This window comes from Mauremys mutica, chromosome 2 (assembly GCF_020497125.1).
Source record: "Mauremys mutica isolate MM-2020 ecotype Southern chromosome 2, ASM2049712v1, whole genome shotgun sequence".
Lineage (NCBI taxonomy): Eukaryota > Metazoa > Chordata > Testudines > Geoemydidae > Mauremys > Mauremys mutica.
This window is the reverse complement of record NC_059073.1, coordinates 91,445,100-91,470,330: the sequence shown is the minus strand read 5'-3', so window position 1 is coordinate 91,470,330 and position 25,231 is coordinate 91,445,100. Positions and strand designations below refer to the sequence as shown.

Sequence of the window (25,231 nt, the reverse complement as noted above, 5' to 3'; positions counted from 1 at the left end):
ATTTTATATTGGTTATTTGTCTGTTGTTTTCCTAAATCTAAAATAAGTCACCTAGGCCAACCATGAAAACCTGGCCCCACTGAAGTCAATGTCCTGAAAGTGCATGTTTTGCATATTGAGTATAGCACACATAATTGCATTAAATCTTTCTGATCTTACAAATTAGACTTTCTTCTGTCAAAGAATTATATCAACCCTCTCCTTTCAACCACAATGCTGAATTTCAAATACAAGAATAAATCAGGTTCTTCTTCAGTAAACATAAACCTAAACCTAGTTATTACACATCTCAGTCACATCCAAGCAGAGTGGATTTCACCTGCATTATAATGGGCTTGAAGTGCTACCAAGTTTAATGAAAATTGTCACACGGCAGACTACATCCCAGTTTGCCATGCAGGTAATGTTAGTGTAGACAAGCTCTTAGAGAAGAAAGCAAAATCAAGCTTGCTGGAACACTTAATCGTATTTGCTTAGCAAAATTATGTCAGTTGACAAGACACCTTGGATATATTTTAAAGGAAGTTTAGTAGGAATTCCCATTGCATTTATAATTCAGATCCTACAGTGTGTATGCATTTTGTATATAGAATATTTTGCACTCCTATAGCACTTTTCACCCACAGATAAAAAGCAGTTGAATACTTTGGGGATGAGAGGACTATAAAAAATGGAAAAGGGAGACCAGTTGATGCTAAAGTATTCAAATACAAAGACGTAATTCCAAAGAGTGGGGGTTTACTAACATATCTTAGAGTATTAATTGCAAATCTCCTTGGATTTATATTGATGAAATTAAATCATTGCCTTTAAAGGTCGCTAGACAGGGAAGAACATTATTGCTATGAGCCCAACCGTAAGGTTAAGTGTGTTTTATATCCTCTCTATCATAGAGTTATTTGGGAAAAGTAAAAGGCACAAATCCTATGGCATGATTGGACAAACCCCCACATCAGACCAGAGCAAACAGGGGTGTCTGTAAGAGCACCCAGTGCCAGATGGTAAGGGGCTTCCTGGTATGTAACAGTAGGTTTTAGCTGGCCTGACCAGCTCAATACACTTCACACACTGTTGTAATTATATTTATTTAAAAGGTGTCTTATAATATATCATTTGAAAACTAATAACACCCTAGTCATTAATAGCACTATGAAATGTATGTAACAACACTGTATGCAAAATTATGGACACTCTCTGACACAGGCGCCGACTTTCCAAAGTACCGTGGGGTGCTGCTCAACCCCCAGCTCTACCCCAGGCCCCGCCCCCACTCCACCCCTTCCCCCAAGGCCCCACCCACACTCTGCCTCTTCCCACCCCCTCCCCCAAGCATGCTGCATACTTGCTTCCTCCCCCCTCCCTCCTGCATTCAGCCAAACAGCTGTCTGCGGCAGGTGGGAGACGTGGAGAGGGAGGGGGAGGCGCTGATCCACGGGCCCGCCTGGGCGGGGGCGCTGGGGGTGTATGGGGCGGGGAGGGAGCTGACAGGGGGGCTTCCAGTGGGTGCTCAGTGCCCATCATTTTTTCCCTGTGGGTGCTCCAGCCCCAGAGCACCCCAGAGTCAGTGCCTATGCTCTCTGATATTATGTTTTGGAGTCTGGAAACAGACAAATGAGGCAAAATAGTTTTCCAGAAAAAGGAGAAAGGAGAAAGGCGAATACCTCTTTGGCTCAACTGTAAATTGAACCAGGTGTGACCAGGTATAGGGATAATAGGCTATTAATTTGCCTGGAGATTGCAAGAAGATCATTTGCATTGTAAAATCACAGGAGACTGGCATTGGCTCCCTGATGGACACAGAAAGGTGAGCCCCAGGAGGGTTTCCTGACTTTTATAGATAAACTTTGGGGATATAAGGAACTGCTGAAAGACTCTGGGGTATCCATCACCTGAGAGAACAAAGAAGCCAGCGCTTTGTATCTATGAAAGATAGGCCCTCCTGCTGCAACAGGTTGGAGAATGCTGACAACTTGGTGTAAGAAATTATGTTAGGTAAAGCTGTATCTTGCTAGAATTAAATTTAGGCACTGGACAGCATGTGATTTTTTTGTTTGTAACCCTTTCATATTTCTTTCATTCTTGTTTGAAATCATTTAAATCTACGTTCTTTGTTATTAAACTTATTCTAAGTTTTACTGCAAACCACCCCAAGTGCTGTGTATTAGGCAGGGCCGCCCAGAGGATTCAGGGGGCCTGGGGCAACGGGGGAGTTGCAGCGCTTGTACTCACCCGGCGGCGGTCCAGGTCTTCAGCAGCATTTCGGCGGCGGGGAGCCCTTCAGTCGCTCTGCGTCTTCGGCAGCACTGAAGGGCCCCTCACCGCCGAAATGCCACTGAAGACCCAAACCGCCACTCGCCCCAAATTGCCCCCACCCCCTCTGGGTGGCCCTGGTATTAGCATGGAGTGTATCACCTTAGATGAGCTAACAAGCTGTTAAGTGTACTGGCTCTTTGGAGGAAGCAAACTTGGTGTTACCTCTGTGAGTGCCCAGTAAGAGTGTTATATCCTTGGGGGCAGCCGGTTTAGGAAGAAATCACTTGAGGCCAGAGAGCAGACAGCTAACAAAACCACCATTTTATTTACAGACACAGAGAGCTCACTCAGCCGGCTGAAGCTGGCTGAGCTAACCCATAATAATCTAACTCAGTTGCCATAGCAACAAAAACCATGACAACCAAATACACAACAAAGAGGGACTGGATACTCCAAGGAAGACTCAAGACTGGAAGGGTTGCTGAGGTCACCCTGCCAGGAATAACTGGGCTGGAGGAAGCTCAGGGTGAGGCCTTTGTGCTGTGGACATGCTGCCGGTGTCAGGGCTTCGCGCCAAAGCTGCACAGCCTTAAGGCCCCCAGTTTTACAGAGCAGGTGGTGACAGAACCCCTTACTGGTCTGGGTGAACCCACAAAGCATCACGGGGGTTAGGGTGACCAGATGTCCCGATTTTATAGGGACAGTCTTGATATTCGGGGCTTTTTCTTATATGGGCACCTATTAGCCCCCCACACTCTGTCCCGATTTTTCATACTTGCTTTCTGGTCATCCTAACAGGGGTTAACAAACTGTACTGTAGACAGGAGCTGACACTGGCACTGCCTTACAACACCAGCAAGCAATATGAAGCTTGGAGGGGAGGAGGCTCCAACTGGAGGGAATACAAGGAGGAAGCAAGGGCTGCCCTGATAGAAGGACCAGGGGTCTGAAGCAGCGAAGACCTAAGGGATAGATTACAAAGTCGTGAGTTTGGGAACAGCCAAGCGTGGGAGAATGCTTCGACTGGACTTTGTTGTCTTACTGCTAATTTGTTTGTTAAGGAAGTCAAACGCCAGGTTGGGTTTGAGCTTTGACCCTACTAAGACACGTCGGCTGTGTCTGGGATCTGTCTTCACTTCAGTTAGCCCTGGTGACTGGCACTCGGGTTAGCCTAGCCCAGGTGTGACAGGCTACAGAGCAAAGCCCTGAGTTACTGTGTCCTTGGCAGTGCTGCACTCGCATGTGTGTTCTGCTGGACTTCTGGGGGCACAACCAGTAAAGTGTGCCACTGCTTGATCCTTTGTCAGTGAACTGGAGAACATGTCTATCCTTCTGAATACAAGGGGAACTGTGTGAAGGCATTGGAAGACTATCAGCATTCAGGTGACTTAGCCTGTGTTGTCACTGCAAAATGGTTGGGTTACCACCCTTAGTGAAAGTGGAACCTAGGTTCTAACCCACACCCCCAGATAGGCCAGTTAATCCAGGCTGAAAGCACCGCTTAACTCAGGGGAGAGGTTTTTCTGTGTGGATAAAAGGGTGGCTAGCGGCAACACCCAAGAGTCCAGGCTATTGTAACAATGATTAGCCTATATAATTTATTTGTGGGTGTGTTTTGAGAGGTTGACAGAGAATACTTGATTAGAAAAGGTGGGAAGTAGGGGAGCAAGATTTTCTGTGCTTTGACCTGTAACAGAACTTTCAATAATTCATGACCCCCAGTGCTGTTGCAATCCCATCCACTGAGAAACACTGGGTTAAACAATAAAAAAATCAAGTATTTATATTATACTCTTAGAAACTTGATTTGTTTTTTGCTCTGGTAGATTGAGTCAAGCAGGGGGAAAAAGGATGCAACATCTGTGGCTCCAGCGACATGTAAAAGTGAGAATCACAGGGCATCATGTAGCAAGGAATTAAATATTAAACTTTATTAAGGAGGCAGTTAAGCCATTATTTACAAAAGTCCAGCAGCTAAAAATGGATTTCTAAGGTATTTTTCATGTCTAACTCTATTTTTGTATTTTTTTCATCTGCTAATTAGCACATAAAATGTTATAAAACAGCAAATTGTTACTTAAAGTCCTACAAGTGTTACCAATGAATTTGTTTCTACTGCTGTTTTCATCCTAGCTTAGTAGCAATTTGGGATTTATTTACTATAATACCTGAAACCTTCCCACTACAGGAATTATAAAACAAGTTTCCAGAAGCCACTAAGGTTCTACATATAAAAAGGACACACAGGGGTTTCTAGATTTCCATTCTAACAGCACAAAGTTGCTAATTTTAGACCCATTCAGTCCTCAGCCTTATTGTACCTTGTACCTTTGAGTCATTTGTTCCTCCTCCTGTACACTCACTGAGACCTTTAGGCCCATCTGAGGCATTGTTCCAGACAGAAGTCTGCACAGCTTTCTCCAGACCCTTGAACCATGCAGATGCTGTCACACCCACTGTCTCAAGAGGGCACTTCATTTTCTTTCAAGTACCAAGCTTCCCCAGACAAAACCCAAATCATCTTAAATAATGTATTTACTGGTATGTTACAGAATAGAGAGAATAATGAAAATTTAAATTAGTGAAATATTAAACTCATGGGAACGGACACAACGAAATTACCAAAAGAAGCTCTAGTTGGGTTTTTTTTCATTCCCATGTGATTAAAGCACTCAAGGTTATCCTAGTCTAGTGCCTCCTTTATGACCTCTTTCTGTCCATTTACCTAGGTTCTTATGTGGCCATTGCCTCTGTAGTACCCAAGCTGTCAGAAGAACTCTGAAGTGTCACATCCTCCCAGAATAAATATGTACTGTAGTATTTTTTGTAGCAGTTGCAGCATCTCTTTCGATTAGGATGACCAGATGTCCTGATTTTACAGTCCCAGTATTTGTGGCTTTCTTATATAGGCACTTACTTACACACACACACACACACACCCCACACACACAGTCCCAATTTTTCATACTTGCTGTCTGGTCACCCTATTTTTGATAGTTCCCTTAATAAAGAGCCAGTTTAGTTTTAGAAACTTAAGAGTCCTCTTGTGTTAGTACCCAGCATGTGGTACCTGAAGCCCATTTAGTAACCAAATCATTTGTAATTCCCCTCATCTTTGATGTAAAGGAGTAAGAAATCATAAAATAGTTAGCCATCTTGTCTGTCAAAATCATATAGTATGCAGTCAATGAGTAGATCAGGGGTCGGCAACCTTTCAGAAATGGTGTGCCAAATCTTCATAAATTCACTCTAATTTAAGGTTTCACGTGCCAGTAATACATTTTAACGTTTTTAGAAGGTCTCTTTCTATAAGTCTATAATATATAACTAAACTATTCTTGTATGTAAAGTAAATAAGGTTTTCAAAATGTTTAAGAAGCTTCATTTAAAATTAAATTAAAATGCAGAGCCCCCCGGACTGGTGGCCAGGACCCGCAGTGTGAGTGCCACTGAAAATCAGCTCGCGTGCCGACTTCGGCACCTGTGCCATAGGTTGCCTACCCCTGGAGTAGATGTTAGTTCACTATGTCAAAGTATATATTGAAAACCAGATTGTAGGCTCAAATGTATGAGACAGAGAAGAGGAGCACATAAGAAGCCTTGCCCATCCTTTGCATCCCTGCTCACAAGCCAGTCACAATGTGGCTGGAGAGTGGGGCCACTACTCCCTGCGAGGGCTGCCAGGAGCCTGTAAGAGGAGGGTCCGTGTCCATTCACCCCCATAACACTGGCCAGGGGGACAGGAGTGCACAATGCATCTGTTTTAAGTCTGGCAGTGCTACCAGGGCCACTCTAGCATTGACTGTCAGTATGTCCTAAGGGGAATTCTAGGTGGTCAGATAAATTCCCCCAGGAATCCAATAGCAGCATGCTCCCCTTCACAATGTTCACCCGGTAAAGGTCTTTGCTTTAAAGCCCCAATCCAGTTATGATTAAACAGCCTCTTCTTTACAGTTAAAAATGAACAAAATTTTAACTTCTTTCTTCCTATCATTGGTTTAGAATTAACATGTCTAATTCCAGTGGGTTGTGCCCTTGTCGCTGTCTAATTAGACAAACACATTTATTGCATATATTGAAATTATCTGGCCACTTGATCACTAATAAGAATAGGCAACAGCTTCCTGGAAGAAATTTTCATTAACATGTAAATGATTTTTCACTCCTTTGTGCAGTGAATGCAGAAGTTTGAATAGGAAAATATACCCTTAAAAGTACACCTATTCATTGATAAAATTTTAAAGGAGGAAAAAATGTATCTAAACATTATGGCCATAAAGGTCCTGATTTCAACCAATCATGTGCACCTCAGGGCTTGCATGCATGCAAACTTAAATGTAGCAAAAATAATCCTAATTTGTGCTTGAATGTGTATGTGCAAATCAAGGGTTGCATACCATATGCATGTGTGTGTGCATGTCCAACTTGCCCATGGTGCAAGGTCCAAAGCACCCATGCAACCCTTGCTTTGCACATGCACATACTGATACATTTGCACAAATTGGTATTTACCTGCACATATACGAGTTTGCACATGTTCAAGCCCTTATGTGTGCACGAACATTTGAAAAGCTTGAGAGCACACTGCTTAGATTCCATTTTAAGGAGAAAAACAACACAAAACACCCTGCTTAATGTTAGCCGTGTCTTTTAAAGATCTACTCTTCCTCTGTAAGCTGCCTTTTGTAGGTTTTCCTTTTTTTCTCTCCCCCCCCACCCCCCAGCCCCAAACATTTAACTATGTTTTAAAGAAAATAATTAAACCAGAACTGAATGATGGACAGGTCTTTCTACAATTATAAAGATATGTCCTTAGGAAAAAACACTTTCCTTTCTGGTTGCCCTTACAGGAAAAAGTATTATTGAATTGTAAGGATAAATCACACAAATCAAAAGCTCTTGATCTGTAAATGTGAAGAGTGGCTTTGGTTTTTTCAAAGTCAGTCATCTGGTGATCATCTGACATAATGGTCAAGAGAATTTACAGGATAGTTTCTTACAGGGAATGCTTCAGTTTGCTCCATTACATTTTCCTGAGCATGAGTGTCCTTAGCAAGTGGTGTCTAGAAAATGGAGTTTACTATTGATTCCAATTCCTCCTTTTGGTGGACAGATGGAATCTAATTGTTTCTGAATTACTAAGAAAGAAAAGTAACAGATCCTGAGAAGACGGAAAGGTACAACAGCAAAAACGCACAAGCACTCTGCAATAATCTGGAAACCAAAATGTAATATGATTTAACATGCAGAATAACCACAACTTGCATACAATTTATTTATTATAACCCCATCCCATGGCAAGCCCTCAGCTAGTAAACAAGTATAATCAACAGCTCAGAAATGCATGTTAAGCACTGAGCATCACACAGTTCTGTGAACAACAAACTGCTGCACAAAGGAATCCCTTTTCTAGTCTGGTTACTCATAAATAGTGAAATATCTTGTGGGCCCACTTCTGCCTTTTGTTATGCTGGTGCAAACCTAGAGCTTGTCCACACTTACAGAACTACAGGTGCAGCTGTGCCACTGTAACACTTAGTGAGGATGCTATGTACACCAAACAGAGAGCTTCTCCCATTGGTGTAGGTACTCCACCTCCCCGAGAAGCACTGTCTACACCTGGAGTTAGGTCAGTATAACTGCACGCTTAGGGGGATGGATTTTACACATCCCTGAGTGATGTAGTTATAATTGACATAAGTTTGTAGTTGTAGACCAGGGCCTACTGCACGGATCGGCAACCTTTGGCACAGAGCCAGTCAGGGAAATCCACTGGTGGGCCGGGACGGTTTGTTTACCTGCAGTGTCCGCAGTTTCAGCCGATTGCAGCTCCCACTGGCCGAGGTTCCCCATTCCAGGCCAATGGGGGCTGCAGGAAGCGGCAGCCAGCACATCCCTCGGCCCATGCCACTTTCCGCCACCCACATTGGCCTGGAGCAGCGAACCGCAGCCAGTGGGAGCTGCAGGTAAACAAACTGTCCCAGCCCACCAGTGGATTTCCCTGACGGGCTACGTGCCAAAGGTTGCCGATCCCTGGCCTTGTGTGTTCAGTCAGGTTGTACAGGTGTAAATGAGAGCAGAATGTGGCCTCTGTTTATTTTTTCCTAAATAATTTTACTAAATAATCATCCCAAACTTTAGGAAGAATAAATAATAATAAAAAGTGTTGGAAACTGTTCAGAAAAGCATTTAAGACAGAAAATTCTGGATTCTGTAGCATTCTGCATTTAGCAGATCCATTGTTCAATGTCCAACACTACACTGTCACGAACATTTGAATCTGACCCTTTATAAAAATGTTTCATCAGGCTTATTAAAAAGGAAAAAAGCTAACTTATGCTTCTAAACGTACCATATTTGTTTACCAAAACAAAAGAAATAAATTACATTTCTCAGTTAATATCTAACTGATTTTTCTAGGCAGTTGTTGTTGGGTTGTAGTTCCCACACACAAAATATTTAAGTCAAAATTCCACAGTGTTCTGCTATTTCTAACATGTGAATGGTGAAAGAGGAAAACAGGAATATGGAAATTTAGACCTAAGTGTAGCCTTGATATTTTTTTTAATTATTTTTAATAATAAGATGAGTGCATGGGTGGCATGTGGACTGCTGGCTGTGGGAGGCTAACTCCCAGCCCCACCCCTTCCAGCTGAGGCTCCCCCCACACACACACACACTGCAGCCCAGAGCCCCACACACACCCCACCACAGCCACTGGCCACAGCCCCAGATCAGCCCCAGCTCCCTCAGCCCTGGTGTGTCAGTGGCCCCAGCCTCGGTGTGTCAGTGGCCCCAGCCTCAGAGTGCTTGGAGGGTGGGTGGCGCGGCCCCAGTCCTCCCATCCCCGAAGAGCAGTGCCAGCCCCAGTCTGAGCCCAAGCCGGGGCCATTGCCCGGGGAACTGGAAAGAGTGGCCAGAGCAGGAAACAGGAGGGAGCCTGAGGGCGGAGCATGGATGGGGCCACACCTGGCTGTTTGGGAAGGCACAGCCTTCCCCAGCCTATGATACCCACCACCCATGAATGAGTGAACAAAAGTTAGTGATGTATCACTGACTGGAAAATAGCCTGTCAGTGATTCAGTCTCTCTAGTTCATCTTGCTATTCAGTACATAAATAAAAAACTTAATGAAATATACATTTAGCTAATAGACATAATCTTGCAATCCTTTCACTTCCACTCTTGTCTTCTGCACTCATCCATTACATTTTGTTCCTCTTTATGCCACAAAACTACAATATATTATGTGTGGATGGACCCCTGCACCCATCTGGAGCCCCACTGACTTCATTGGGACCCCATGTCAGCATAAAGATCTGCCTCCATAGAGCCAATTGCAGGATTGGATCCTCAGATTGTAAACTCTTTCTGGCAAGGACTCTTTTATTTAAAGTTTGTACAGTGCCTAGCACAATGGGGCCCCAATCCTGACAAAGACCTCTGGTCTACCATTGTACAAATAATAGCCTAGGGTTGACAGGTGTCCGGTTTTCAAGCGGAACATCCGGTCGAAAAGGGAAACTGGCGGCGTCCAGTCAGCTTTGTCTGGTTACCTGCAGTAACCGGCCTCCGCCACTGAGGGGTGGGAAAAGCAGCAGCTGCTGCTGGGATCTGGAGGAGCGGCTCTGCTTAACAGCTGCTGCTCTTCCCACCCCCCAGCCTGACAGAGAGAACTGTCTGACTCCCGGACCAGGCTCCAAAGTAGGTACTGGCGCTGTCTGGAGGGAGATCGGGTAACTTGTCTGCCCCACACCGCCCTGCTGTGCCCTGATTTCCCCACCCCAGCTCCTTGCTCCAGGGCTGGACCCCCCCGACCCCACTGTGCCCCGATTTCCACACTCGTTCCAGGGCTGGACTCCTCCCCCCCAGTGCCCCAATTTCCCACTCCAGCCCCTCGCTCCAGGACTGGACCCCCCCCCACCCCACTGTGCCCCAATTTCCCCACCCCGGCCCTTCGCTCCAGGGATGGACCCCCCTTCCCCACTGTGCCTCGATTTCCTCACCCCAGCCCAGCCCCTCACTTCAGGAACGGCAACCCTATAACATAACGGTTTTTGGAGGCAGGTCAGATTTAATACGTTCTGTTGTTTTTTTAAACACTAGTATAATTTAAAGATATTCAGAGAGACACTTGCAATGTAACGGCTAAATTAAATGGTACATTAAATGTTTCAATTTTTACAGAAAGATTTTGCTACAGAAAATGGCTCCACATTCTATTGCAGTCCAGGCCCTATTTTTTCCCCTAGTTTATCATGTCCTCACAACTGGAATGCCAGAGAGATTTTATCCTTACTAAAATTAACAACGTGTTCCAGATTACCTACATTATCAAAGAATTCTGACTACTTTTCTATAATCTGCATATGTTTACACTGGCAGTTGATACACCTGTACAGTACTGTACATGTAACACATGCCCAGACATACCGTAAAAACTTGGTAAATAAAGAAAGCAGAGGAGCAGGTAGGTCACAGCAGATAAAAACTAATAAGCCACCTCCTGAAGCCCTACCAGGGCAAGCTAACAGTTTCCCTAAAATGTAACAAGTCAAGGAGCACAGCCTCAGTCCAAAGGCTGGAAACCTTGTTAGTAGTAGCCACACAGCAGTTATGTCAGAACTTGGCAAGAAGCTATACCTCAGTCCTACAGGCTGCAGAAAGAAGAGTAGAGCTCCAAAGTGCAAGCATTCACAATTTACTCAACCCCTGTGCAGAATGATTAGATTTCTCTGCACAGAGCTAGGTAACGCAAGCAAATCTCTGAGCACTGGTGAACAGGAGGAAGTGAATATGAAGTTCTTATAGGGGCAAAGACGGGGCATGACCATGGCATACATGGTTAAGTGAAACCTAGTATTTGCAAAATATGTGCCACGGCTATTTTACATTATTCATACTGCTATCCAGGAGTAATAGCATATTCAGCTGTAATAGCTCTACTCAGAAGAAAGCAAGAGAAGAGGCAGCCATGGGGCCACTCACACTGAAATGTCCCCAAAAGTTCTAAGAAAACAGGATAATTCACAGCTAGCTGCTCAATACCTTGCAACGTTAGTGAGGCGCAATGTCCTTGACAGCCCACCAGCAAGCGCAACCTGCTTCCCCTCAAATTATTTCTCCTCACTGAATCATGAGTAACAGAGCACCACCCCATGGCTAGAAGTTGAGGCTAGACAAATTGAGATTGGAAATAAGGCATAGATTTTTAACAGTGAGGGTAATTAACCACTGGAACAATTACCAAGCATTACCTGGCAAATTTTTAAATCGAGATCGGATGTTTCTCTAAAAGATCTGCTCCAGGAATTATTTTGGGAAGTTCTATGGCCTGTGCTGCACAGCCGGTCAGACTAGATAATTATAATGACCCCTTCTGGCCAGGAATCTATGAATCTATGCTCACCAAACGTCTTAGAGCCTAATCCTAAAATTAACCTGTGTATAAATTTGGGTTAGATTAGGACAGGTTTGCCCTGAGGTTCCCTTTCATCACTCTTCTGTTCATGTCTCATGTTTCTCACTCCATTAGACACAACATGAGGGCCCATCCTCCAGGAGCATGTAGTCTTAAAATGTTGTCTAAAGCAGTGGTTCTCAGTCTTTTTGGGCTCAGGACCAATTTGTAAATGTTTATGGCCTGTCGCAACCCAGTAAATAGTGTGAGGGTGGACGCCCTGCCTCGGGTGGTTATATTTGGGTCCTGCCTCCCGGGTGGGGGGAGGAGTGGGGGAGAGGATGAGTCTAGCACTCACCCCACAGTGGCAGCTCTTGCAGCTACTATGCAGGGGGGCTGGCTGGGCTTGGCTCTTGGCTCTGGGAGTTGCAACCTCTAGGATAGCACCGCTGTTCACATTTGGCCCTGCCCCCTTGACTGGACCAAAGTTGTGTGAGTGGAGTTGTGACCTGGTTCATGGGGTTGCAGTGCCACTCACTCAAATTTTGCCCACCTGGACTCCTGTTATCACAATGGCTGGGCCAAACCTGAGTGGCACTGGGCTCCCTGAGGTTGTGGTGCCTGGAGCAGGGAGGTGAGCCGAGCCAGCCCTGTGGGACAGGAGCTGCTACGCAACCTTTTGAAACATTCTGGCGACCCAGTTTTGGGTCCCACCCACAGGTTGAGAAACCCTGGTCTAAAGGTTTCTCATAAAAGGGAGAGAGATTTCTCCTTTCATCTTACAGTACTGTACCGCACACTTTCCTGAGTTTCGTGAAGTGGATACTGCAAGAAATCAAGCTTTTCCTTCTACCCATGTGTTTTAAAAACAACGAGCTACTCACTTTTGATGAGTAAATGGTGAAATATAGCCTGGATCCCCAAATCTGAGTGTCAGTACATTCACATCAAGAACATTGGGCCAGATTCTCTCCTGTGCCAAGATGTGCTCAGTGCAGGAGGACTGGGGCATCAAGGAACCAGTTACAGGTCTCCATTTCTCCTACAGTGGCTCCAGCCCAGCCATGGAATGCTGCTGTAGTTCACAATAGCTGGCTGTTGTCCCTAATGGTCAGCTGAGAGTGGTGGATGGTTCTGGTCTCTCCCACAACACACACCTTCTACACTGGGATGGAGAGTTTGCAAATTGTGCAGGAGCTGGTTTTGCTCTATGCCAGCTGACAGTTCCCAATCGGGAATTGTCAGCTGGGCAGCTACAGGCAGATTTCAGACGCTTTGCACTGTGCAGGTTTGTACACTGTAATGAGAACTGGTTTGGGATAGGACAAGAGAAGTCTTCCTCCATAGTCTGATTGAGAAATATAATCTAGAGCTATTTTCACAAATGGAGGAGGGAGATGGGCTCAAAATCTGACTTGATGTTCCCAGGATCTCCATTTCTTGCAATTTCTTGCATAAGGATCTGCATCTTTTATAGAATTTAGGTGCCTCAGATTTTACTGATTACCAAGTGGCCTACTGGGTACATTGCTGCTGGACCTATCCCATTTCATAACATGTATGAAACTAGATCCTAGGAACTATTAAAAAGATAACTCTAAGGTTTCTTTTGTTAGATCTTCAGGCTCTATTTTGGATTGGCGTCCTGCAGAGAGCTCTTTTAAGTAGACCAAAAGATTAATGGATGAACTTGTTCTCACTGGCAGGCACTCAACTGGCCAATTCTGGAAATCTGTCTTTGCTGATAGGCAGTGGATCTGTCAGATGAAGCCTTTTGGAGTCTTGAAAAACTTGACTGCCAGCCTCCATGGTAAGTGAGATGACTATGATCAGCAGTGAATGGTTTTGTAGAACTAAAGTGTATTAAGACTCAGGAGGGAACCTCCTCTCAGTAACTACAAGGCTGATGTAACTGTAGTTCTTCATGTTTTCTTAAATGTTTCCTCTGCTACCCTAATTTTTTTGTGAATGTATCGAATAGTTTTGAATTCACGGCACATGTAGTTGTTCTGTATGTTCTTCTCCTTGCCTTAGAACAAACAAAACAACAACAAAAATCCTACAGAACTCTTACATTTAATGTTACAAAATAGCAATAAATTTACTGCAAGAGGAATGTCATTTCGTAAGACTGCTTCTGCCTCTGCCTCTATAAACACCACGATTACAGGATTTGCTGTTTGTGGGGGAAAAAAGCATTTACTTGTTCTAACACAGACTTCTCAAGTTTGAGTAAACTGTGTTTACTTTTGCAACTATACAATTTTAAAGATGAATGCAGAGATTTTCATTGGCGAGGGAAGAATGATTATTGCCAACTACTTTGGGCAAAACTCTTCATTTACACCTACTTTGTACTTGTGTAAATGCCAACACCAAGGCACTGAAAAATTTGGTTAGCGAGTGTTTTTTAAAGTGGCAATTCATTTATATTGCATTAAAATAGTTCACTGTACATATCTAAGTTTATAAAGCTATTCTCGGTTTCATGGGGGTATGATATAAAATCTTTGTATCCATACAGATGACTTTTCCTGTTTTTAAAACTTACATGAAATTCTATGACAGAGACTCTCAAAAGCTCTGAATTTTTACATGCTGTGCTTAACTAATATTCATAGAGTAATTTCATCAGCACATTTTAATGCAAGATTATTTTTGTGAATGGCAGAGAGTAGATCCAAATCACAAACCTAAGCACATTATTATTTCAAATGAAGAAAGAGAAGAAGCAAAAAGAAATTACTATTATACAGAATGAAACTTTTGTTATGAGTTCATTAGACCAAGTTTTAGTAACTCCACTGAAGTCAATGTACAAAGCACACAGCAAATGCCATGAAAAATCTTGTTTAGGGGTATTTGAAACAAGCGATGACATGGGGTAACAATAATGCCCTCTCTACACTACAGAGATTTTGAAAAATCTTGTTTACCCTTGTTAACATTGGTTCAGTTAGACGAATGGTAATAATGACAGGCCATTTGTCAAAAGTTTCTCTAGTGTAAGCAAGACTGAAGTTGGAAGAGGCATTCTTCTGTAAGAATTCTTTATCCATCCTAGTTTGTTGCAATAGAAGCTCTAAGAACACCCCAGGAGTGTGTTGTGAAAGTAAATCAGATGCTGTGAGGTGTCCCGCATCCCACAGGAATCGTTTAGATTAAGTAGATAGTATATGGCAAGTATTAAGGACTGGATAATCAAGAGGTTCAAAGAAACAGATTCCAGCAAAATTTTAGGTTTTGCTCTTATATATGAAATTCACATTTAAAACTGCAATGGAAATAATAGTTTGGATTTAAAAATTCCCCTTCGCTGTTTGCTGCCCAAACATTGCAGCCTTGGCTAGTAGTTAAGAACCAGAAAGTGAAAATCACTAGAAACAACAATTAACATGGACTAATGATAATTTTCCTTGTCCAAGGTAAGTGAAAGACAAAAGGTAAACAAAACGCAGTGAAATTCGTTCACTTCAAATGATCTATGAAAATTTATGATTAAAAAAAAGAGAGAGAGGGAGATGGGTTAACCTCCATGGCTGTATAAACAGCATCTCATTTCAACAGCCAAATTTATCTCCTTTTGGAAAGAAAAAATCTCACCCAGGAACCTGGTATGTTGTATACCAAGTTTCAGTCTGAAGGAATTTACCACAGCCAGATAATAAAACCCTCAAAAAGGGAGAGACAAGCACTTTTTCAGTTGAGTGGGATCTATTATTTGGCCGGTATGATCTGTGTACCACAACGCTTCCTTCCACTTAATGCACTAGCACCCTGTAGCTGTGCATTGAACTCTACAGCATTAAAAGTTCGATAATAAACACAACCCCCCAAATCCATGTTTGGAGAGACACTTAGCGCGGGACAGTGGACGGCAAAGGTCCATAGGTTGGGGGGGGGGGCAGCAGGCCCTTGTCCCAGCTGGAAATGGTGTCTTCCAGGAAACAGAACATTTTCAGTCCCCCACCGGGCGCAGAAGGGAACTGAAGGGGGTGGGGGAGAAGTGGAGCGAGACCACAGACAATCTGGACGAAAAAATGCCCAGCTGCCCACATCCTTAGCACAACAACTTCCCGGCCAATGCCTTTTTCCGGAGCACAGCCCAAGCGGGGACGCGGGCGGGCCCAAGCAGCTCCCTTTATCGCGGGCTCCGCCACGCCAGGCACAAAGAGGAGCCGGGGACAAAGAAGAAAGTCCGTCCGCAAGGAACTCGGCGCAAACTTCCCGGGAGCCTCGCAGGGCGGCTGGCAGCCTGGTCTCGCTCTCGTGAGCCTGTGCTGGGGGGGCCTGCCCAAGCCGAGCCCCGCCACCCGCCCGGCGCACGCCGCTACTCACTCCAAGCAGACACACTTTCAGTTCTCGTATCGCCATCATCTGCGTGGGGAGACGCCGCTTCGCATCGTCCGGCGGAGTCACTCCCCGGCCGGCTCTCCCGAGTGGGGAACGGAAAAGCAGCGGCGGCGCTGCCTGAGCCGCCACCGGTCACATGAGCACAGCCCCAGCTCCTCCTCGTCCTTTTTGGAGCTTTCCTCCCCCCAGGCCAACACACACACACGAATCTCTCCACTTCAGCAGATAGGAGGAGCGGCGGTTTGGGACGCTGCAGCTCTGCTCCCTGGAGGCACCAGGACCCCCCGCTGCCCGGCAATGACAGCGAAGCGCTCAGATTAGCCGGGCCAGGAAAGCCCTCGCCTGGTCCCCAGCCACTGTGCACGCGCGGGTTCAACACCCAGAGCCAAGGGTGTCATTACCCAGAGTGCCTGAGTAATGAATCCCAAATACAGGAGTCTCCCTTGACAGTCACTGAATGAGGGTATGTCTACACTGCGGGATTATTCCGATTTTACATAAACCGGTTTTGTAAAACAGATTGTATAAAGTCAAGTGCACGCGGCCACACTAAGCACATTAATTCGGCGGTGTGCGCCCATATACCAAGGCTAGCATCGATTTCTGGAGCGTTGCACTGGGGGTAGCTATCCCATAGTTCCCGCAGTCTCCCCCGCCCATTGGAATTGTGGGTTGAGATCCCAATGCAAAAACAGTGTCACGAGTGATTCTGGGTAAATGTCGTCACGCAATCCTTCCTCATTGAAAGCAACGGCAGACAATCATTTCGCACCCTTTTTCCCTGGATTGCCCTGGCAGACGCCATAGCATGGCAACCATGGAGCCCGTTTTGCCTTGTCACTGTCACCGTATGTGTACTGGATGCTGCTGACAGATGCGGTACTGCAGTGCTACACAACAGCATTAATTTGCCTTTGCAAGGTAGCAGAGATGGTTACCATCCCTATTGCACCGTCTGCCATTGTAAATTGGCAATGAGATGACGGTTATCAGTCATTTTGTACCGTCTGCTGCTGTCATGGGTGCTCCTGGATGGCCTCGCTGAGGTCGGCCGGGGGCGCATGGACAAAACTGGGAATGACTCCCTGGGTCATTCCCTTCTTTATGTTTTGTCTAAAAATAGAGTCAGTCCTGCCTAGAATATGGGACAAGTGTACTAGAGAACCAGAGAGCACAGCCGCTCCGTGTCAGAGCCCCAGAGATCCCGCAGAAATGATGAGCTGCATGTCATTCTAAGGGGTGCCCCTGCAACAACCCCACCCGTTGCTTCCCTCCTCCCCCAACCCTCCTGGGCTACCGTGGCAGTATCCCCCCATTTGTGTGATGAAGTAATAAAGAATGCAGGAATAAGAAACACTGACTTTTTAGTGAGATAAAATGAGGGGGAGGAAGCCTCCAGCTGCTGTGATAGTCCAGGCAGGACATTAAAGGGTGAGGGGGGAGAGGAGCACAGCCTCCCGCTGCTATGATAGTCCAGGCAGTACAGAATCTTTTCTTTAGACATGAAAGGGGGGGGCTGATGGAGCTCAGCCTCCAGTTGCTATGATGAGGATGGTTATCAGCCATTTTGTACCATCTGCCGGGAATGACCAGGAGTCATTCCCATTTTTACCCAGGCACCCCCAGCCGACCTCACCAAGGCCAGCCAGGAGCACTCACGGGCTGATGATGAAGACGGATATCAGTCATATTGCACCATCTGCCACCGGGAAGGGGATGCTGGTGTTCAGCGCTGCAGCTCCCCGTCTACCAGCAGCATGCCAGGAATGGCAGCTGATTTAAAATCACATCTGGAACATTGTTTGGACTGTGCCAGTCACGACCCACCTCGCAAGGTGCTAAGGGGAGAATTAATGAGGCAAGCCCTAAGGGGACCTTGGGAAAGGATACAAATTGATTACACAGGACCCCTACCACCAGATCACAGGAAAAAACGGTTCATGTTGGTGGTAGTGGATGCTTTCAGCGGGTGAGTGGAAGCTTTCCCCACAAAATATCAAACTGCCCGAGTAACTGCTGAAATACTGGTAAATGAAGTATTCACTCGCTGAGGAGTCCCAAAGGTGAGTGACTCAGACCAAGGAGCTGCTTTCTGGTCAGATCTGTTAGGGGAGCTATCAGCCCTCACTGGAATCACACAATTGTTCCATATTGCTTATCACCCACAGGCTGCGGGACAGGTGGAATGCATGAATCGCACCATTAAAAATGAGCTAAGAAAGGGTGTGGAAATGGGAGGGAAAAATTGGTCACAATTACTGCCTTTGTCTTAATGAGAATAAGGGCCCGAGAATCAAAGGCACAGGATTTTCTCCATACAAGGTTCTCATGGGAAGGCCCATGGAACAGTGGAAACATCTACTTACCCCAGTACCTGGGAAAGTCACTACACACGGCTTAACACAAGAATGGATTTTAACTCTAATCGACCATGTAAAACAGGTATAGCAGGCAGTGGCCTGGCGAGACCAGCAAGGAGCAGCAAGAGTCAAAGCATGGTATGACCTGCCCAGGGAGCGTGATCTACCCATGGTGGGAGATCTTGTGATGTACAAGATTCCAGGTCAACACCATCCATTCCTAGCTCCTAAATGGAAGGGCCCCTATCTTGTCCTTGACCAACTAGGGTCCAGTCTGCTATTATTGGGTACAGAGAATGGAGGATGGGAGTGGGTTCACTGCACACAAATAAAAAGGTACAAACAGGGAATTGGGAAAGGGGACGTGTACATTTTGTTATGTGTGTATTACAGGTTAAATCAAAAAGGAGAAAAGGATAAAAATTCCCTGTCCCTGGATGGAACAATTACTAGTGCTAATCACAATTGTCACATTTACAAATTCTATTCAGATTCCATGATGTGAAGTGTCAAAAGGAGGAAACACACGGACGGCTACACATTCAACCTGTGGTAATAAAGCTAATGAAGACTATGAGAATCTCCCCATAGAAAGATGTGCCACTAATACTCCAACAGGAATTTGGCAGTGTTGGTACATGGTTTATGGATTAGATGGGGGAATCCCCACCCAGTGGAGAATATCAAATTTATCAGGAAATATTGCATGGTACTCCCTGAGTGCTGCCATGATTAATGATAGTGGAAAACACAGTTACCCAGCTATGTGGTTTGTTACAGAGGGTCCAAAGAATATAACCCTCTGGTGTCCTGGAGCGAATAAACCCTCTGGGGAAAATAGGGCCCCACATTTAGGGTGTCATGTTACCGTATGTAACAACAATGGTACTTCCATGGAAAATAATCCCCAAAGGTGTGATTGTTATGTACATATTACATTGGGCGTAAAATCCCCTTTGGGATGCTGGGTGTATGATGAGTTAACCATTTTACACAATGTAACCCTACAGGTGATATGAATGCCAAGTTGAAAGAATCCAAATTTAAAGTGGCCACAGCCTGGAGCCGAAAATATTCCCCGATGAGCAAATGTATGGGAGCCATTGTGGGAGCAGGTGCAGCCAGCACTTTTTAACATATCCTTTCACTCTATTACATGGGTGGTATGCCCCAAGGAATGGTGGATGAACCAAATTCATCCTAACTGTAGTATGTACATAAAAGGATTGAAATAACAATTCAGTTGGTGGGTGAGGGGACACAGCTGGAATCGTAATCGAAAAAGGGGATTGCAGTCAGCAGGGAACACTATGCTGGGTACATGGAATCTGGGGGATGAGTGGGTAACCAAACAGTTAGTAAGCCAAAATGTAAAATTTCAACAACAAATTAATGAATTAATGGCACAACTATCGGCAGTTGCCACAGGGTGGAGGACAACAGTAGAGGTAAACTTGCAGTTAACTCATTGGGCAGGGGACCTGGTGACATGGGTGGGGGATGGCTTCAGAAGATTAACATGGGGAGAAGTATGTGTAGGTATTCAAAATGCTCAGTTGATAATGTTAATGGATATTATGAGAGATGCTTGGTCAGAACAATGGCCTTCAGTATTAAATCGGGAGGCTAGCCCATATTTATCCACAATTGCAAAAACATACCCATCTGCCTGGAAAATAACATCCCCCACCTGTGGGGAGAGTTCTTGTGTAATTGTTACTGTGATACCATGGGAAGGAAATCCAAATAAGGTAGTCCCCTTGAGCCCTATGGGAGTAACTAGGGAAGGGGGAGCGCGTTGGGAGCCACTAGGAAATAGATGGGGGTGGTGGAATGGGATAAATTGGACTGTCATCACATTAAGCAGTTGTATATCCAGAGGAGGAATATGGATGTGCCCCTCTCCTATTACTATGGAGGAGCAGGATCAATGGCCTATTGCAAAGGGGGGCATTTAGGGGTAATGTATATGGGGTACGGTGTATTCTGTTGGGAATGTATGCGATTCTGCAATATAATACTAGGAGGCAAAAACCTTCCAGTATATAACCAGATTATGAACTTCTATACACTGCCACCTGGACTATGGTGCACCAATGGATCAGTGGACTTAATCGTTGTAAACAATCAAACCAGCACCTACTACCCCATGCTGTACCAAGTAGTTGAACTGGTTTGGACAATACCAAATTTCACTGTGGATATTCAATGGACACACAATATGGACAAAAGTACACAAAGATTACAAGAGCAACTTTCTGCAAGCGCCAACAGTTGAACACACTTACAATACACACTACAGGATGGCGCTGACAAAATTTTAACCCTGTCAAAGGAGGAGAAGCAGTGTTTTTGGTGGTGGCCAGGATGTTGGACCATACTGCAGTGGTCAGGACTCTGAGTGTTGCTGTGAATTATCATAGCAGCTGGTGTTAACTGTATTTGTGTTACGTTGTATATGGAAACAATTAAGGGGGGCACAACCGCCTAGCGAACAGCCACTAATTATAACCTATATGTAATGTAGTAAGCCCTCCCCCTCAGTGTACTAGACAACCCGGACTCAACCTTCTTGGGCCCACTGTAATGGGAAGTCTGGAACACTAATTGGAATAGGTGTGGTATGCCCGTAAGAGAGAAGGTGCAGGGCACGGTACTACACAAGGGGCAGTGGGACAAATGGAGCATCAACACTTTCTACCTTGATGCCTGGCCCTATCAGGAAGTGTGTCGCCATATGTCCTATGCTTTTCCAGGGAGACCTGGGCAGGAGGATCCCAAAAGAAAAAAAAGGGCTGGAGTGTTAGGATATAGATATTCAAACCTGTCTGTAAAGGCCTATACTTTAAGAATTTAGGTATATGTTTATTATTTAGCTAGTTATAGAGGTATAAAAGAAAGAATCTATATAAGGGCCTTCTCTCACTGTGATAGTCTGAGGCCCTGTGTAGTCATACTGAAATAAGGCAATCTGGGGCTGTTAGGAAGGTGATCCGATCTATCACCTCCAGAGAAAGGGAAGAGCCTAGAACAAGGGTTGGCAACCTTTCAGAAGTGGTGTGCCGAATCTTCATTTATTCACTCTAATTTAAGGTTTCACGTGCCAGTAATAGATTTTAACATTTTTAGAAGGTCTCTTTCTATAAGTCTATAATATATAACTAAACTATTGTTGTATGTTAAGTAAATAAGGCTTTTAAAATGTTTAAGAAGCTTCATTTAAAATTAAATTAAAATGCAGAGCCCCCTGGACTGGTGGCCAGGACCTAGGCAGTTTGAGTGCCATGAAAACCAGCTCGCGTGCTGACTTCGGCACCCGTGCCATAGGTTGCCTACCCCTGGCCTAGAAGATGGAAAAGGACATTTAGTTCGATAGTTTTCTGTCTGGTAAGAACTCACTTATCAATAGACACAGCTGGGAACCCCTTATGTCTTTATATAGTTGTGAAATCCTTGCTTCTGTATTGTTTTTTATGTTTATTTGCATGGTCTGTGTCTGGCTCTGTGATTGTTTCTGTCTGCTGTATAATTAATTTTGCTGGGTGTAAACTAATTAAGGTGGTGGGATATAATTGGTTAATCATGTTACAATATGTTAGGATTGGTTAGGTAAATTTCAGTAGAATCATTGGTTAAGGTATAGCTGTGAATATTACTATATAAATTAGGGGCAAACAGGAAGTAAGTTGGGATTCCAAAATATGGAAAAAGGAACTTGGATTTAAGCTTGCTGGAAGTTCATCCCAATAAACATCGAATTGTTTGCACCTTCAGACTTTGGGTATTGTTGCTCTCTGTTCATGCGAGAAGGACCAGGGAAGTCATGATTTTATACACCTCTATCATATCCTCTCCTTTTCTAAAAGTGGCTCTTTTAGCATAAAGTGTTCCTCAGAAACAGTAATCTATTGTTACTAGAACAATCAGTAGGAATAACCCTAGAGGTATTGTATAAATATTTACTGCCATGAGAATAATAATCAGTAAGGCTCCCACCCTGCAAATAATTACCAATGTGCTTAACTGTACACATTGTGGGCTGGTCTACCTGCAGAAGCTGCACCACTTAACTTAAATTGCTTTTTTAAATTGGTTTAGTTAAATTTGTGCAAACCCCTGAGTAAACAAATCAGTTGAAACCTCTGAATTTCACTTGGTATAAAATGGTGAACATTTTCACATTTAAAAACAATGCCACCACTTTCACACAATCCTGGTAATATGCAACTGATTATTTTTGCTATCTGATCATCCATCATCAGTTCTATCCTTGACTATCTGTTTTGACAATAATAATGCAACACTAAAGATTAAATTAAAATATATCAAAATCAGGCCAATCTACTTAGGGACAAAGAGAGAGAGAGAGAGAAAACAACACATACAGACCCCTGCTTAAGGATTAAGAACAGCTAATGACATTCCCCCTTCCAGGAACTGGCATAACCCTCTGTGTTTGTCTGCATGAAAGGAGCTGTGGTCAGGGAAACATTTTTGAGAAATTTGTCATGTTTCAGTGTTTTTAAATGTCTGGTCAAAGCTGAAGGAAAACAAGTCTTACAACCCTAAAGGTTTACTTTTTCCTTTTGTGGAAGCTTACTTTGATTAATAACTACAAGCTTTCCAGTGTTTTAAAATAATGTCTTGCTTTGCTTCTTTATACACTACTGTATTTTGCTTTTTGCATGTTACATGAAAAAAGCGACTCAGTTTTTCAGAGGTATTTCTTAAGCATTTCAAATAATCTGCTTTCTCCTTCTGAAATCCTTTACTTCAGTTTCCATTGACTAATAGGGTCCAATTCTCTTTTCATTTACCTGGTTTTACACCAGTATAATTCCACTGATTTCATCTGAAGAATTCCTGATTTACACAGGTGTGAGAGAACTAGACTGTTGGAGTTGGACTCAAGCCACAAGGTTTTGATCTGGCTCCAGATGTGAGGGCTTGGGGGGATATTTGGTTTTGGAAGGTTGATTCAGGCCAATCTCTTGTGTCTATATTCAATATAGTGCTAGCTATTGGGGGAGGGTAGAACTGATTAACAGTAACAAGCCCCTCAGAAGGGAAAAAGGATAGTCTTGTGATTAGGGACAAGACTGAGAGTCAAGAAATCTGGATTATTTTCCTGAATCTACCACAGACTTGCTGTGTGACCTTGGACAAAACACTTAACTTCTCTGTACCTCAGTTTCCCCATCTGTAAAATAAGAATAATGATATTTCTGTAACTCACAGGGAGGGATAGTGTGAGAATGACTTGACACTTGTGAGGCACTCACTAGGGCCCCTAAGTTCTCTCTTTTGTGGGTGACAGATGCAGACATAAATCCAGCCTTATGTCCATTCAGCTCCCTAAACTGCTGTGGTCCATCCCAGTTCCTTGATGAGTCACCTCCTCTCTCCCACTGCTGCTTTCCTTCCCAGTCCCTGGCAAGTGTCTTCTTGACACAAAAAAGTTCTCCCTCCTCATCACTGGTGAGTTAAGCTCCCGGGCCATCCTGCTATATGCTGCCTTCCCAGCTCTTGTTCCCAATACGTAGAACAGGAGGCAAGTTAACTCATTACCTGTAGTAAGAAGTCTTTTTAAATATGTATTTCCAAGGACAAATAAAATACACAAATGCACAATATAATGACTTTGCTAGAAATATTAAAGATGTGGTCCCTAGAAAGTACCAAATCTATTAAATGGAGAGCAGCAGCAACAGAGCAAACAGCTCAGGTCAGCAGAAACAGGGGAATAAGAGCAGCTCGTGGTTCACACTGTATAGCCTATTCAAAATCCAGTGGTTAAGCTATAGCTTATAACCTTGAGGCATTTTCTTTTACATTTTTAAATTTTCCTGCAGATTAAAAACAGATTGTCCTCATCCTGAGTCCCAAGCCTCTTGTACTGTGAGTACTACAGAAGCACAGCACAGACATGGAAGAAATCTAAGGGCCTGATTCTCCTTTCACTTACACAGGTTTGAAACATGCAATTCTCTTAACTTCTATTACTCCTGATTTTCACAGTATGAAAAGGAAATTAGGCCCAGTAACACAGTGACTCTTCCATTAAACATTGGTGCAATGAGCAGCTCCAACGTACCAAAATTTACTTTTCTTTTGGAATCACATCATATTCCAGGATCACTGTCGCTCATTGCGCAGAAATAACATATATGGCCCAATTACTCCTTCCACCAGGAAAACCCAGGGGAAAGGACTAGAGAGGAGGAAGCATCTGCAAACATTCTTCAGGGGAGAGGGAACGTGACCTTCAAGGAGCTATCCTTTATCCACCACCTCAGAAACGTTTGGGGGTGATGGGGAGCATATCCAGGGCCATAGAAATTTCTCCACTCCTACTGGTCTTTTGTGCTGTCCTGAGACCCCCTGAACCTGCTGGGCAGCTCCCCCTCAAGTAAGGAAAGACTTTCTTAGGCAACGCAGTGATATTGCTGAAAATCCATTTTTTTCTTTTTTTAAATAAAATCCAATGAAGATGCTTCATGCTGCTGCCTAAAAGGTTTGTGCAGTTCTCAAAGCTGGGGATTTTTTGCTTTTGTAAATGCTGTGCTTGTGGAAAGTGCCAAATTCACAAACTAAAGACTATTGCCTCTGGTAAACCACAGAACAGGTAATACACAATACAGGTAGAGACCAGCAGTGAAACCTTCTCACGCTCCTGCACCAATGTGCCTCAGCCCCAAGCTGGAGGAACTACTTTTAATGCTGCAGGGATAGTTCAGTCTCCATTCAGTCCTTGGCCTCTCCAGGCAAGTGTGCCAATTAACATTAATTATTGTGTTGATTTCTGTGACTTGGGCTTCATAGGCCAAATTCATAGCTGATGTACCCCAATCAAGTCAGTGAATGAA

The 25,231-nt window shown here is 44.2% G+C and overlaps 1 protein-coding gene and 1 long non-coding RNA gene across 4 annotated transcripts in view; one reads left to right on the top strand and one right to left on the bottom strand.

Annotated features, from left to right (window-relative positions):
- RAB31 (RAB31, member RAS oncogene family) overlaps nt 1-25,231 on the bottom strand; it is a 132,562-nt gene that overhangs the window by 93,306 nt on the left and 14,025 nt on the right. Inside the window, exon 1 of one of the 3 annotated variants that reach the window (XM_045005272.1) lies at nt 16,006-16,183. The exons of 1 other annotated variant lie outside the window; for it this stretch is intronic. In XM_045005272.1, coding sequence (XP_044861207.1) covers nt 16,006-16,029 — 24 coding nt within the window. In that variant the 5' untranslated portion in view covers nt 16,030-16,183. Of the gene's footprint in view, nt 1-15,990; nt 16,184-25,231 lie in introns of those variants that run through there. One more of the 3 variants, XM_045005270.1, reaches the window with a different exon arrangement.
- Nucleotides 2,708-24,323, top strand: LOC123363827. The gene is made up of 3 exons (XR_006576909.1): nt 2,708-2,779; nt 13,359-13,462; nt 24,218-24,323. It is a non-coding gene; the product is annotated as an uncharacterized LOC123363827 (long non-coding RNA).